Source organism: Triturus cristatus, chromosome 5_2, assembly GCF_964204655.1.
Source record: "Triturus cristatus chromosome 5_2, aTriCri1.1, whole genome shotgun sequence".
Lineage (NCBI taxonomy): Eukaryota > Metazoa > Chordata > Amphibia > Caudata > Salamandridae > Triturus > Triturus cristatus.
In genome coordinates, this window is record NC_140588.1 from 9,184,748 (window position 1) to 9,199,485 (window position 14,738).

Genomic DNA, 14,738 nt, shown 5'->3' on the forward strand with positions numbered 1-14,738 from the left:
GCTGCGATTGTGGTCTCACCGGAATACCTCAAGCCGAAAAAGGCTGGAGGCTAATGGCCTTGGTGACCGGGGGCATGGTGCACAGATCAGCCACCTGATGCTTTGTCGTTTTTTAGGTCTCGCCTAGAGTTGCAGTGCGAATGCGCTGCCATCGCTTTGCGAAGCATGCAGTATATTCTGTAGTGTGGAAGCTTCGTGGAAGCTCTGCCCACTCTCTGCCCATTGGCTTTTGTCTTAAATGCTGCCTTCCGATTGATTTGAGGCTTGTTAGTCCCTCCTCATTCATCATTTTTTAATCCTTCCACGGCAATTGGCCCCTTTACTCCTAACACTATTTTCTTTTAGGTCTCGCCTAGCTTTGCAGCACGAATGCGCTGCCATCCCTTTGCGAGGCAATACAGTATATACTGCAGTGTGAAAGTTTCGTGGAAGCTCCGCCCACTCTCTGCCCATTGGCTTTTGTCCTAAACGCTGCCTTCCGATTGGTTTGAGGCTTGTTAGTCCTTCCTCATTCATCATTTGCATCCTTCCACGGCTATAGGCCCCTTTACTCCTAACACTATTTTCTTCACTGTCTCCCCACCCCACCGCTCTCTCCCTCAGTCTGTGACTTCTCACCCTCCTCTGCCACACCCCCACTCCCATTCGTGTTTTCTTGCCGACCGGCACGTCCGTTTTCATCTTTATTATTGCCTCCTTAAAATATGCGAGTTTAAAGATGCGTGCTGTACAAAAACTTCTAGTGTTTAATGAACTATATTTTAATGTTACTCTAAATATAATAAGACTCTAGGCAACATTCAGGGTATGCATGGCAACTGACGCCTCTTAGTTCACAAATGGCATTGTTGTCGAGTGGGAGGAGCAGCAGTGTTTTAACTCATGCTTAAAACGAGCACTTTTAATAACTTCCTCTCAATTCAGTGCTATAATCTTGTGTACTGAGGTGACGCGCTAAAGAAATTCACTTTTTTGAATTCTGAAGAGACATTATCGCACATTTACATCATGTTTACTGTATGATTAACATGTCGATCATTTTCTCGGCTCGCCGACTGGCTTGTATACGCTTGGCTCGTTTCCGGCTGGCACTACCTGCTAATTAATATATTGGCTCGCGCACGTCTAGGAAAGAGAGATGAATGGATACATGACAGTGAGCCCGGTAGATGGTAGAGAAATAGACTGGTGCAGACAACCAGACAAAGTCAGTCTCCATTGCCTCACGTCAGAATAATCACTTTCAATAACCTGGAAATCTGCCGGCAACTTCCGCATGCCCCATCCCCCTCACCTATTCTTAGCAGAAGCGGCAGATTCTGAGCTGTGCCCTGCTTGTTCAGAGGAGCACGGCAGAGTCTGTAGAAGCGCTGGGATCCCTAGCCTCTCCGGGTAGGCACCTAAGCATTCCGGGTGCCTTCACACTCAGGATAAATGAATACATTTTGTTCTGTGCTTTAGTCGCCCCACTGTGAGCACTGTCTGGTAGATGGAGCTCTGTGTTAATAAACACATTCAGAGAGGTGGTTGTGTACAAACAACAGCCACAATACCGTACGTTTTGAACGTGTAGTTAAAGACCTGCTAATCGAGTATCTCATTGGCTGATCATTCCATGACACTACCAAAATTACATTTGGACACATATGCTCAACTGTAAAACATTCCTTTCGATGGGTCATTTAACAATTCGGGACTTTGGGGTTAGGTAACCTACTTTGGATGCTGTGTAACCTACTTTGTATGCTGTGTAAAAGAGTAAATACAAAAATGAATGCAATGAAACTAAGCAACCAGTACTGTCTAAAACACTGTGAAAACTGACACGCATTCTGGCATTTTGTTTAGTTAATGTCGATTTTCTCATAGATGCGAGTAAAGTACTCTTAATATCTTAATGAAATCTGCACACTTTTAACTAATAGCACCAGGCAACCTTTGGCAACTAGGCAATGAATACATTTTCATGTACCCCTGAAGCCCCCCTCCTCCCCCGCCCCATAGGCAAACTTCATTGCCTCCCAGTATTTGGAGGATAACCAAGACGCAGAAGAGTGAGTCAAATAGTCTAGAAAATGAAAGAGAAGCCGTGATTCGGATTCACATGCTCCTATCCCGATCGCGTTGGTTAGTCTGTAAGCACTACTTTTATTAATGATTTTCGCATTGGTAAAGCACCACGGTGTGCATGTGTGGCGACACTTCACCCATGGGGTACATGCCAAACAATTGTTGACACAATTCACACTTTGCGTCTTTTTCAATATAATTATTACAAACTGCAGGACCTTTCCAGGGGATTTTGCACACTACATACATTCACTCCAAAAATAAACCGTGTAGGTAAAAAACATTGCCATTTACAACATCAATAGCTCTAACTCACAAATGCGAGACCTATTTGCATTGCAAGTGCTTGTCTACCGTTGAGTTACCAAATCACAGTGCCGTTATATGGGCTCCAACTTGTCCATCAGAGCTGAGATAAGTTTTTCGCATAGGTCCTGTAACCCCTCATGTCTCTTGACCTCTTTCCCAGCTTCAAGAGTGCCCTCTGCCGCTTTGACTGGAGCACACAGCCTCTTGGATTTGCTGTTAACAACTAACCTCTTCAGTTTGCATGCAACTTCCTTAGAGGCCTCAAAGAGTGGCACGGTGTAGAATGTAATGTTTGTACTTGGACCCCTTCTTGCTCAGTTGATGGGGCTGGGACCATAGAAAGAAATGGTCAATCCCCAGTGCTCAAGTTAGTGTTAGATGCTGGAGGGACTAGGGGTTTCGTAACCACTGATGCAGGTGAAGTCCTACCTGCACAAAGGGGGAGCGAGAGCAGGGTGGACAAGAGTGAGAGTCTGCGATTAGCCAACTCAATTTCCTCGCTGATTACCCTCACTGCTCCTTGCAGGAACCAATCAAGAGTTGAGCCAGGAGGGGCCTTTTGACCACTCTCCTGCTCTTTGTTTCTCCATGGTGTCCCAGATGGCATGTCCAAACAATTACAAAGGAAAAATGGAAAAGAGGAAAGTCCAAACAGTACCTGCGTTGTGGCAAATTTAGGAGGGGTGGCCCAAACCAACCTCTTCTGGGCGATGGGCGAAGACAGGCCAATGTGATGCAATAGCGCCTTATGGTACTTCAGCGGGAAACTGCAGGCTGCCCCTCCTCCTCCATTGGCAGGGGGGGGGGGAATGTCACAAAAGCATAGCAAGATGGCAGACTGGCAAGTGTGAACCAACAATACTGTCTTGATCTGTTGCAAAAGCGACAATGATGGCAGTCATGGCAGGAAAGAGTCACACTGACCGCAGCTTGCAGAAGGACCAAGGGAGGTGGCCTCGACCTGCCTCTTCCTAAGGCGCTGATGGGCGCAGGACAGGCAAGTCCTTGGCCCGGGCTGTGCCTGGACGCGTCCTGCTCTCCGGGAGCAGTTGACGCGCTATATAGCGCTTGATGCCAGATGGCAGCGATATGAGGGCCCTCCTCAGCCTAGGGAAGACTGGGACTCGTAGTCCCTCTTCAGGCAGTCGGTACTGGAAATGACTCCTGAATCCGGGCAGTGGGAGCAGCAGACGCGCTATATAGCGCTTGATGGACTGCAGGTGGCAGTGATATCAGGGCCCTCCTCTCAGCCCAGGCAGACAAGGCTGGTGCTGGAAATGGCTCCTGAACCCTACAACTACAATCAGTTTGTACTATGTGCCTTTCTATATGACATTTGGAAATGCGTTATGACAAAGTAAACAATTTGTGTTGGTTACTGCAGGTGTGCTACACTTAGCTGAAAGACAGCTAGTTATTCAGCATACTTAAGAGTATACTGTAGAGCATATGAAAGGGGGTACACTGTAAAGGTTTACAAATGACTTAAACCACGGTAAATTGCAATATGCTCTGCACTCAGGAATATCAGATGCACTGTACTGCAGGGTGCATAATCGGTAATATGGCTCCAAGTCTTTTTTAATATGGTAAAAGTAAAGCATGTCAGCTGTTTGAGAAATTTGCTACTATCCTAATTTACTCTAGTGCAAAGCCTTGCCACCAAGGCTGTGGGTGTTATCATTGTCCTAACTTGGATTGAATAACCTGAACAATATTTTTGCTATGAATGTAGATTTAATAGAGTCTGCTGATAAGCAAATATCGTTTCTGGTTAAACATGGAACCTTCTAATCTTTGCTTTCTCCTTCAGTTTCTTTCTTGATTATATGCTACATTGTATTTTTCAAATTCTCATTTTCTGCTTTTCTTTAATTTTTGCCATGTCTATCTTTTTTTTTCTTCAATGTGACTTTAAAAAAAAATATTTATATTTATTTATTTATAATTCTATATTTTCCAGTGTGATCTGTAGCATTCTTTTTCAATTTAACCAATTGTCTATATCATGCCAATTTCCCTTGGATTTTATTAACTTCATCTGTACGCACTGCTTTTCCCTTTTTTCTTACTTTTGCAGTCCATTTTCTCATTCCATCTTTTTTTCTTGGTTTATTTAACCTCTCCTTTTTATTTTCATCTCCAGTTTCATTCACGCATATTTTTGTTTTACGATTTTTGTTTCATGTTTACATGCTAAATTTTAAATTTCCATTTTTCATCTATTTTAGCTCCTAGCTTTCACAGCTTCATTCTTTCTTTTTTTAATTCCTTCAGTTTTACCTTTTATAGTGAAATTTCTTAATATGTATTGCTTTATTTCTTAATATTATTCACCTAATTGTCTGTTGTATGAACAGGATACTGTTTTTATAAATGTAATCATTTTTTCAGGTTCATTCCTTTCATTCTTAGCTTCTTTCTCAACTGGTCTTTCATAATTTTCATTGCTTACTCTCTTGATTATTTTCTGACTACTACTCTGCTTTATTCATAGTTCTACATCTTGAAGTTGCCCTTCTTTTGCAAATTCCTGTTTAAATCCAACATTTTGCTTTTCCAAAGCAATGTATGTTTGTTTTCTTGGTTTGTTGAATCAACTGTCTTTACGTAATTTCAATGTTTTATCTTTTTCTTTTGTTAATTATATGACTGACTGTTCTCTCAGACATTCCCTCCATTGCTTGTGGGATTGTGGCTTTTGTGAGTCCTTTTCTTTTCCACCTCTTACCTATATATTTCTAAGGTTTTATAATTCTCTCCATCACCTTTATTTTCCTTTCCTTCTGTATACCCTTGTTTGTTTCTTTAATTTCTTTGCCGCTGTTCTGCTCTTTTCCTTTTACCCCGTGTTTTCTGTCCTTCTCCTTCCTTCCATTGCCTTTACATAATTTCTCTCACACTTGCCAACAGGTAACAAAAAAATATCATTTTTTCTTAGGTACATTATGATTTTGGGTTACGAAATATTTTATCAGTCTTGCGGACGCTAGGTGCAGCGAAAAGAGCCAACCCAACAGACACAGAGTCTACCATTGTCATGCGTGTACTAAGAGATATGAATCTATCAAAACTGGTAAGTCTGAGCCACAAACAACTTTGCACCATTCATGAGAAACACGATGTAATTTCTCCTATGCCTGAAACAATTACATACATTGTAACTACACCAAAATACGCATAAGATATGCAAAATAGGATGTTTCATTAGAAATTAGTCAGTTGTCATTTTCAATTCTTGTAGCCAATCTCCTTGAAAGCATCCACCATTTGTGATTGAGACCAAAAAGGAGATCAGAGACCTTTACTAGTACCTATAACCAAAGGGCAGACACTCCACACTCAAATCCCATCCCATTGGTCAAAAACAAAGAGATTCCTCCTAATATAGTTGTTGGAGGTGATGTACAGTGGTTGAATACGTGCATTAAATAATCGCAGGGTGAAATATAATTCGTGCCACTTGTCAAAATACAGATGTTCACCAAGCAATCTGGAACAATTATATCTTTTACATGGATGGTGTGTTACCAGTGGGTGTGTAATGACAGCAGTACTTTCCTGTAAACTGATTTTGCATTAAGCCTCAGATCTATGCAGTATCTAAGTACTTCACTTGTTTCTTTAAAGTAGCCCGGTAGGTATTATTACATTATGAATTTTCATCTGAGATAGCAAACACAGGGTGGCTTTGAAGCCCCACCCTTGACATCGTAGCTGACAGATGCAGAGTTGGTCAGCCACATGCTGCAGTGCTGCGAACTGTTAGACTTGGCTTCTGCCTTCTGATATAGCAGTATTACGACGGAGCGAGGACACAAGTTGTGAAACTGAGAAAAAAAAGGAGTGGAAAAATAATGTTGCTTGAAGGGTAATGTATAATCTGTGTGCTGGGTCTGATTATGTGATTTATGGAATATGCAACTTTGGAGCATGTATAGGAATGATACGGGGGAAGGAAATAGATTTACCGTGGCAGTGAATTGAGTTTTACTAGGGGAGTGGATGGATTGCTCTCAGGAAGATATAACTGGAGCAGAGAGAGGCATAACATAGATTCACCGAATAAAGTTAAAAACATGAGTCGGAGGTTGTAACCAATTACACACGTGTAAAACTGTGATAAAGAAAAAAGCCAGAAAAGCAAACTGAAGTACGGGATCAAACATCCACAGCCTTCCCCAAATTACACCCTCCCAAAACTGACTACTCCTTGCCTTGTGGCCTTTGTCATCTGATTAGGAAAACCTAGAAAGTTCACCAGCTTTCTACCATACAGTAAAGCCCAACGCAGTCCAACACATACAGGGAGATTGAACATTGCAGGAAATTATGTTTATCAAACTCCATAGCCATCCGTCACTTAATGAGGGTTTGGGTACATCTGAACCATACAATGAGTTCCAAACAAAGAAGGCCAATATCTCTTTAAGGCCCAGCTTGCTGCAAAGCATTATTTTGCAGTGACTGCACAGTCTGTTTTCTGGGTTAGAGACAATGCCTATGAAAATCACTGGGTGCTCCTTTCTGTTCTCATAGATTTAAGCACTCTTAGTCCCTATATTCTTAGTTGGAAGCATGAGTCTGTAGTAGAGGTCTGGCAGTAGTCCGAAGCCTTCTGTGCCGGTGTAGTTAAGTGCATACCTCAGAGATTTTAGTTTGTCCTAAATCTTATCGGTACAAATGGCTTACTTGGGCTGCTGCTTGGTTGGGTATCCTTAGTTTCAATGCCTACACAGTTTCTGTAGTACTTAGTGAAACCTAGGAAGTGTAAAGTCTTTCTTAGATGACCATAGGCGTGGCTCTCGTGTGCAATGTACACTTTAAAATGGTGGGCATCCGAGCAGGGGGAGATGCAGTTTAGCTGGAAACAGTGGCTTGCTTTCTTAGTAGGGTTGTATATGCTGGCTGGGGGCAGGGTACAATACTCTAGATGTAATAAGTGGATGTCAGTCCCAATCAAAATGAAAGCTACTTCTTGTCTACCAAATCAAAGTCGATTGTTCCAAGATGCGGACACCCACAAGACTGATTCCTCTTTTGCTGCTTTTTCAATTTAAATAAATATAATTATTTAAACAAAAACACAGAGTCCTCTTCTGAGTCGGGAAAGAAATTATACGGGGAAAAGGAGTCCAACATCACCTGCCAACTGAGAATGTTGGTGGGCATTTGTATGTTTCCATTTTGAACGCCCCCCTCATCCCATTTGAGCACTTTTATGAGCACTTTTTTGATCCTTTATGCTCACCTTAGAATCCAGCTCTTTAGTGAAATCCATTTTGTCTTCTTTGCCTTCCTTTATACTGGCCTGAGTGGCACCTCCTGTCAGACAGATCGTACTGGCTTTCAGGATGTTGAGTGATAAATAATATTGGCAATTGGGTCTGGATAATCCTGAATGCTCATATGTTCTTTTGTTACTGATTTCTAACTGCAATTTGCCTCAGTGGCATCTTTTGTTCCATGTTCTAGGCAAAGCAGATCCCAGCGTTTCTCCATGTATTCCTTATTTTGTCTTGTTTCCCCCAAGTTTACCGTCAAGACCAGACACACTGTAAATGGTACAGGTGTCTTTGCAGTAATGATGAAGACCCCAACTAATGCTTCTTCCTGCCACCACCCATTTCAATAAGAACCCTAAAGTACAAGCAAGCAAAGGTGGAAAGGGGAGTAGAATGAAAAGAGAAACACAGAGTTGCTGTTGAGCCTTCAGCTTGGCTTTTCTGGTAGATGTGAGGATGTGGGTTTATAATATGGTATGTTTGTGCAACCCTACAGTGTCATACACTTGGAAAATCTGTCAAGTCCAGTCCTGCTTGTTTGTGAAACCTTAATCTCAACAACCCAGCGTAGCTATGGCTTCGAGTAGCAAGGCTTAAACAAAGGAGCTAGCACTAAGCATTTAACAGTTCCAAACAGCGAAATAAGAAAGTTACACAACACGAAAGAAATCCGACACAAGTTTTTAAAAATAGATTATATTTATATGAATTTTTAGAGTCCAAGTTGAACAGTATCCACCAGAGGGTTCCGGAGATAGAGATTTTTAAAGAAAACTTAAATCTCAGTGGAACCGCAAGCAAGCACTGGTAACCCTAAAGTTTGTAAACTTTTGAAATGTTTGTAAGAGTTTTGTTCGGCAACTCCAGCCCGACTGGGGCAACCAAATCTGACAGGGAGAAGGTCGGGCCTCTAAGGAGTATTTAGATAATTACCTGGCCACAAGAGCTTTCTCCTGTCCAGTTTCAACTTTACAGCACGATCACCATAGACTTCAATGGAGGGGTCCTGATGCTACGGATGCAGGCAATGGAGAATTCTAAAGGTTGCTCTGGGTGCTGTGCAGTCGATGGGGGTGCCTTTGCGGTTACTCCTTGGTCCATGGATCAGGTGGGGCAACTTTAGCCACAGTGTTCGGGGTCTCTCAAAGTCCTCTTTGGGTCAGTGGCAGGTTAGCTGCTGCTGTACTACTGGTCTCAGTCCACAGCGGTCCCAGCAATGTCCTTTGGTGGAAGCTGGTGTTCCTCTTGGGTGACCAATCTGGACTCGGGTGCAATTTTTGGCCATCGAGGATCAAACTTTTTGGGCTCCCAGCGGCAGACAGCGGAGATTCTTACAAAGTGGCTACTGACTTGCTGAGTTGGGCTACTTCAGCTTTGATAGCCCTGGTGCTGGTTCCAAGGGGTCAGCGGACTGACCCTTGGAGTCACTTCTTTGGTCTGGGATTTGTGAATGACTTTTCCTCAAGCCAGGAGCCACAGGCACAGTCCTCTCTTCGGTAGTCCAAGGTGTGGCAGGTGCAGTCCAGCAGACAGTGCAGCTTCTCTTTGCCAAGACCAGGACTCAGTAGGGTAGTCCTTTGGTATTTTTCTCCAGTTCTTGCGAGATCTGAGGTTCATGGTGCCATATTTATGTCCAAAAAGTGCCCTGAGGGATGATGTGGTCACTAGCCAATGGGCTAGCAGGTCCCCTCCTGCTCTGTAAAGTCTTTCCGACTATGTTTGACATCTAGCAATCCCAGAGTGCACTATTCTGCCCGCTCTCAAGATTTCTGAACCCATCCTTGGATCTTAGGAGCTTGGTAGCCCACCATAGAGGTGTGGCTACCTGTGGGCTAAACGCCCACAGAAAACCGGTCTGGACACTGGCTCCCTTCTCGCTGCCATCTGGCTACAGCGCCTCAGAAGTGTGATCGCCATTTGCCCACCAAAAGCAGCTTCGCCTTTGAATCTCGCCTTTTGGGCTAACACCCTGGGTGGCATCCTGCGAAGGTGAGGTAGCACCTCGCAATGCAGCAGAATGCTACTGTTCCTAAGTCTGGGAGTCGTTCACACAATTTTCCAGAAGGGCAGAAACCTGTCTGGTGGCCAGAGACTGTGTCATTTCACTAGACACACTGGGTCCATGAGTGCCAACTTTCTAAAAGTTGCATTTCTATAAAAGTGGCATTAAATGTGACTAGGGTCAAGTAGGGTTTAATGCCATGATTATATTGAAACCTCAAAGTACCCATCTCAGTAGTCCCATTCAGAAGTTAGCCGGGCTGAGTGGTCAGCCAGTAATTCTGTGTTAGCCAATAGGGCTACTAACTCTTACACAGCAAAACAGCATTTTTAGGTCTCGCCTGAGCCAGCGCATGCACTGTCTGGCGAGACTTTTAGCAAGGGCTTCAGAAAATGCTATCACTGTGGCATAGAGCTTGCGGTTACAGGCGCGGGCGCGCGCTTACGAGCAGAGGCGCCATATGGCTTTCATCTCCTGTCATGGGTCATCAGCTTTCAAGATATGAGAGCTTTCTTTCACATTCCTGAAGTCGATAGCTTCCTTGTCATTTGCGTTACTAAGCAATCCTGGGCGGAGCCAACTGTTGAATTAAATGAATCAGGTTATTCGTGTTTACAAGCATCTCCTGAGAAATGGGGCGAAACATTCAAACGACTCCATGGTTTGAAAGATTCGCCGCGTTTCTTGCTTGTAATCAGCTTTCAAGATAGGAGAGCTTTCTTTCACATTCCTGAAGTCGATAGCTTCCTTTTCATTTGCCTATATATCCCTACTTCTCTTCTACCCCTCTACCTCTACTCTACCTCTCTTCTACCCCTCTACCTCTCTTCTACCCCTCTACCTCTACCCCACTCTCTCACAGATGCTCTCACAGACAATCTCTCACAGACTCTCACAGACACTCTCACAGACTCTCAAGACACCCTCTGAGACTATCACACACTCTCTCACAGACACTGTCTCACAGACTCTCTCTCACACTCTCTCACAGACACTCTCTCACACTCTCTCACAGACACTCTCTCACAAGCTCTCACAGACACTGTCTCACAGACTCTCTCACAGACACTCTCTCACACTCTCTCACAGACACTCTCTCACAAGCTCTTACAGACACTCTCTCAGACTCTCACAGACACTCTCACAGACTCTCACAGACACTCTCACAGACTCACAGACATTCTCACACTCTCTCACAGACACTCTCTCACAGACACTCTCTCACACTCTCTCACAGACAGACTCTCACAGACACTCTCACAGACACTCACAAACTCTCTCACAGACTCTCTCTCACAGACTCTCTCTCACAGACTCTCTCTCACAGACACTCTCTCACAGACACTCTCTCACAGACACTCTCTCACAGACACTCTCTCACAGACACTCTCTCACAGACACTCTCCCACAGACACTCTCTCACAGACACACACATACTCTCTCTCACACTCTCAGATACTCTCTCACAGAGACTCTCACAGACACTCTCACAGACTCTCATACTCTCTCACAGACACTCTCACATACTAAGACACTCTCTCACACACACACTCTCACACACACTCTCTCACACACTCTCTCACAGACACTCTCTCACAGACACTCACACAATGTCTCACAGACTCTCACAGACACTCTCAGTCTCTCACACAGACACTCACAGACTCTCTCACAGACACTCAGACACTCTCAGACACACAGACACTCTCACAGACACTCACACAGAATCTCACACAGACACACTCTCACAGAATGGCTCACAGACTCTCACAGACACTCTCTCACAGACTCTCACAGACACTCTCTCAGACTCACATACACCCTCTCACAGAAACTGTCACAGACTCTAACAGACACACTCTCACACTCTCACAGACACTCTCTTACAGACTCTCACAGACACTCCCTCACAGACTCTCAGACACTCTCTCACAGACACTCTCACACACTCTCTCACAGACTCACTCTTACAGACTCTCTCACAGACACACTCTCACACACTCTTACAGACACACTCTCACAAACACTCTCTCAGACTCAGACACTCTCTCACAGACTCTCACAGACTCTCACAGACTCTCACACAGACTCTCACACAGACTCTCACAGAGACTCTCTCACAGACTCTCACACAGACTCTCACACAGACTCTCTCACAGACTCTCTCACAGACTCTCTCACAGACTCTCTCACAGACTCTCTCACAGACTCTCTCACAGACTCTCTCACAGACACTCTCACCGACACTCTCACCGACACTCTCACAGACTCTCTCCACAGACACTCTCTCACTCTCACAGACACTCTTGTCACAGACTCTCACAGGCACTCTCACAGACACTCTCTCACAGACACTCTCTCACAGACACTCTCTCACAGACACTCTCTCACAGACTGTCTCACAGACACTCTCACAGACACACTCTCACACTCACAGACACTCTCTCACAGACACTCTCTCAGACTCGCATACCCTCTCTCACAGACACTCTCAGACTCTCACAGACACTCTCTCACAGACTCTCACAGACACTCTCTCAGACTCACAGACACTCTCTCACAGACACTCACAGACACTCTCTCACAGACACTCACAGACACTCTCTCACAGACACTCACAGACACTCTCTCACAGACACTCTCTCACAGACACTCTCTCACAGACACTCTCACAGACACTCTCTCACAGACACTCTCTCACAGACACTCTCTCACAGACACTCTCTCACAGACACTCACAGACACTTTCTCACACTCACAGACACTTTCTCACACTCACAGACACTCTCTCACAGACACTCTCTCACAGACACTCTCTCACAGACACTCTCTCACAGACACTCTCTCACAGACACTCTCTCACAGACACTCTCTCACAGACACTCTCTCACAGACACTCTCTCACAGACTCTCCCACAGACTCTCCCACAGACTCTCCCACAGACTCTCCCACAGACTCTCCCACAGACTCTCCCACAGACTCTCTCACAGACTCTCTCACAGACTCTCTCACAGACTCTCTCACAGACTCTCTCACAGACTCTCTCACAGACTCACATACACTCTCACAGACACTCACAGACACTCTCTCAGACTCACATACACTCTCTCACATACACTCACAGACACTCTCTCAGACTCACATACACTCTCTCACACTCTCACAGACATTCTCTCACAGACTCTCTCAGAGACACTGTCTCACAGACACTCTCACAGACACTCTCACAGACACTCTCACAGACACTCTCACAGACACTCTCACAGACACTGTCTCACAGACACTCTCACAGACACTCTCACAGACACTCTCACAGACACTCTCACAGACACTCTCACACACTCTCACAGATACTCTCTCAGACTCTCACACACTCTCACAGACACTCTCTCAGACTCACATACACTCTCTCACAGACACTCTCAGACTCTCACAGACACTCTCTCACAGACTCTCACACACTCTCACAGACACTCTCTCAGACTCACATACACTCTCTCACAGACACTCTCTCACAGACACTCTCTCACAGACACTCTCTCACAGACACTGTCTCACAGACACTCACACACACTCTCACAGACTCTCTCAGACTCTCACAGACTCGCATACACTCACACACTCTCACAGACACTCTCACAGACTCTCTCTCACAGACTCTCACAGACACTCTCTCACACACTGCCTCACAGACACTCTCACAGACACTCTCACAGACACTCTCTCACAGACACTCACAGACACTCTCCTAGACTCAGACACTTTCTCACAGACACTCTCTCACAGACACTCTCTCACAGACACTCTCTCACAGACACTCTCTCACAGACACTCTCTCACAGACACTCTCTCACAGACTCACAGACACTCTCACAGGCTCACACACTCTCACAGACATTCTGTCACAGACTCTCACAGACACTCTCTCTCAGACACTCCCACAGACACTCTTACAGACTCTCTCAGACACTCTCAGAGACACTCTCACAGACTCTCTCTCACAGACACTCTCTCACAGACACTCTCAGACTCTCTCTCACAGACACTCTCTCACAGACACTCTCTCACAGACACTGTCTCACAGACACTCTCTCACAGACACTCTCTCACAGACACTCTCTCACAGACACTCTCTCACAGACACTCTCTCACAGACTCTCTCACAGACTCTCCCACAGACTCTCTCACAGACTCTCCCACAGACTCTCCCACAGACTCTCCCACAGACTCTCCCACAGACTCTCCCACAGACTCTCCCACAGACTCTCCCACAGACTCTCCCACAGACACTCTCTCAGACTCACCCACAGACACTCTCTCAGACTCACATACACTCTCACACACATTCTCACAGACTCTCTCACAGACTCTCTCACAGACACTCTCTCACAGACACTCTCTCACAGACACTCTCACAGACTCCCTCTCACTCCCTCTCACAGACTCCCTCTCACAGACTCCCTCTCACAGACTCCCTCTCACAGACTCCCTCTCACAGACTCCCTCTCACAGACTCCCTCTCACAGACTGACTCACTCTCACTGACTGACTAACTCTCACTGACTGACTGACTAACTCTCACTGACTGACTCACTCACTCACACTGACTGACTCACTCTCACTGACTGACTCACTGACTGACTCACTCTCACTGACTGACTCACTGACTGACTCACTCACTCTCTCTCACTGACCGACTCACTCACTCTCTCTCACTGACTGACTCACTCACTCTCTCTCACTGACTGACTCACTCACTCTCTCTCACTGACTGACTCACTCACTCTCTCTCACTGACTGACAGATTCCCTCTGACAGACTCCCTCTCACAGACTCCCTCTGACTGACTCACTCTCACTGACTGACTCACTCTCACTGACTGACTCACTCTCACTGACTAATGCACTCTCACTGACTGAGTCACTCTCACTGACTGACTCACTCTCACTGACTGACGCACTCTCACTGACTGAATGACTCACTCACTGACTGACTGACTCACTCTCACTGACTGAATGACTCACTGACTGACTGACTGACTCACTCTCTCTCACTGACTGACTGACTCACT

The 14,738-nt window shown here is 45.3% G+C and overlaps 1 protein-coding gene across 1 annotated transcript in view; it reads left to right on the forward strand.

Moving 5' to 3' along the window:
• Positions 1-14,738, forward strand: part of DNAH5 (dynein axonemal heavy chain 5) — a 5,853,083-nt gene that overhangs the window by 3,015,741 nt on the left and 2,822,604 nt on the right. Inside the window, exon 39 of the mRNA XM_085606747.1 lies at positions 5,321-5,455. Within this exon, the coding sequence (XP_085462873.1) occupies positions 5,321-5,455 (135 nt within the window). The remainder of the gene's footprint in view (positions 1-5,320; positions 5,456-14,738) is intronic.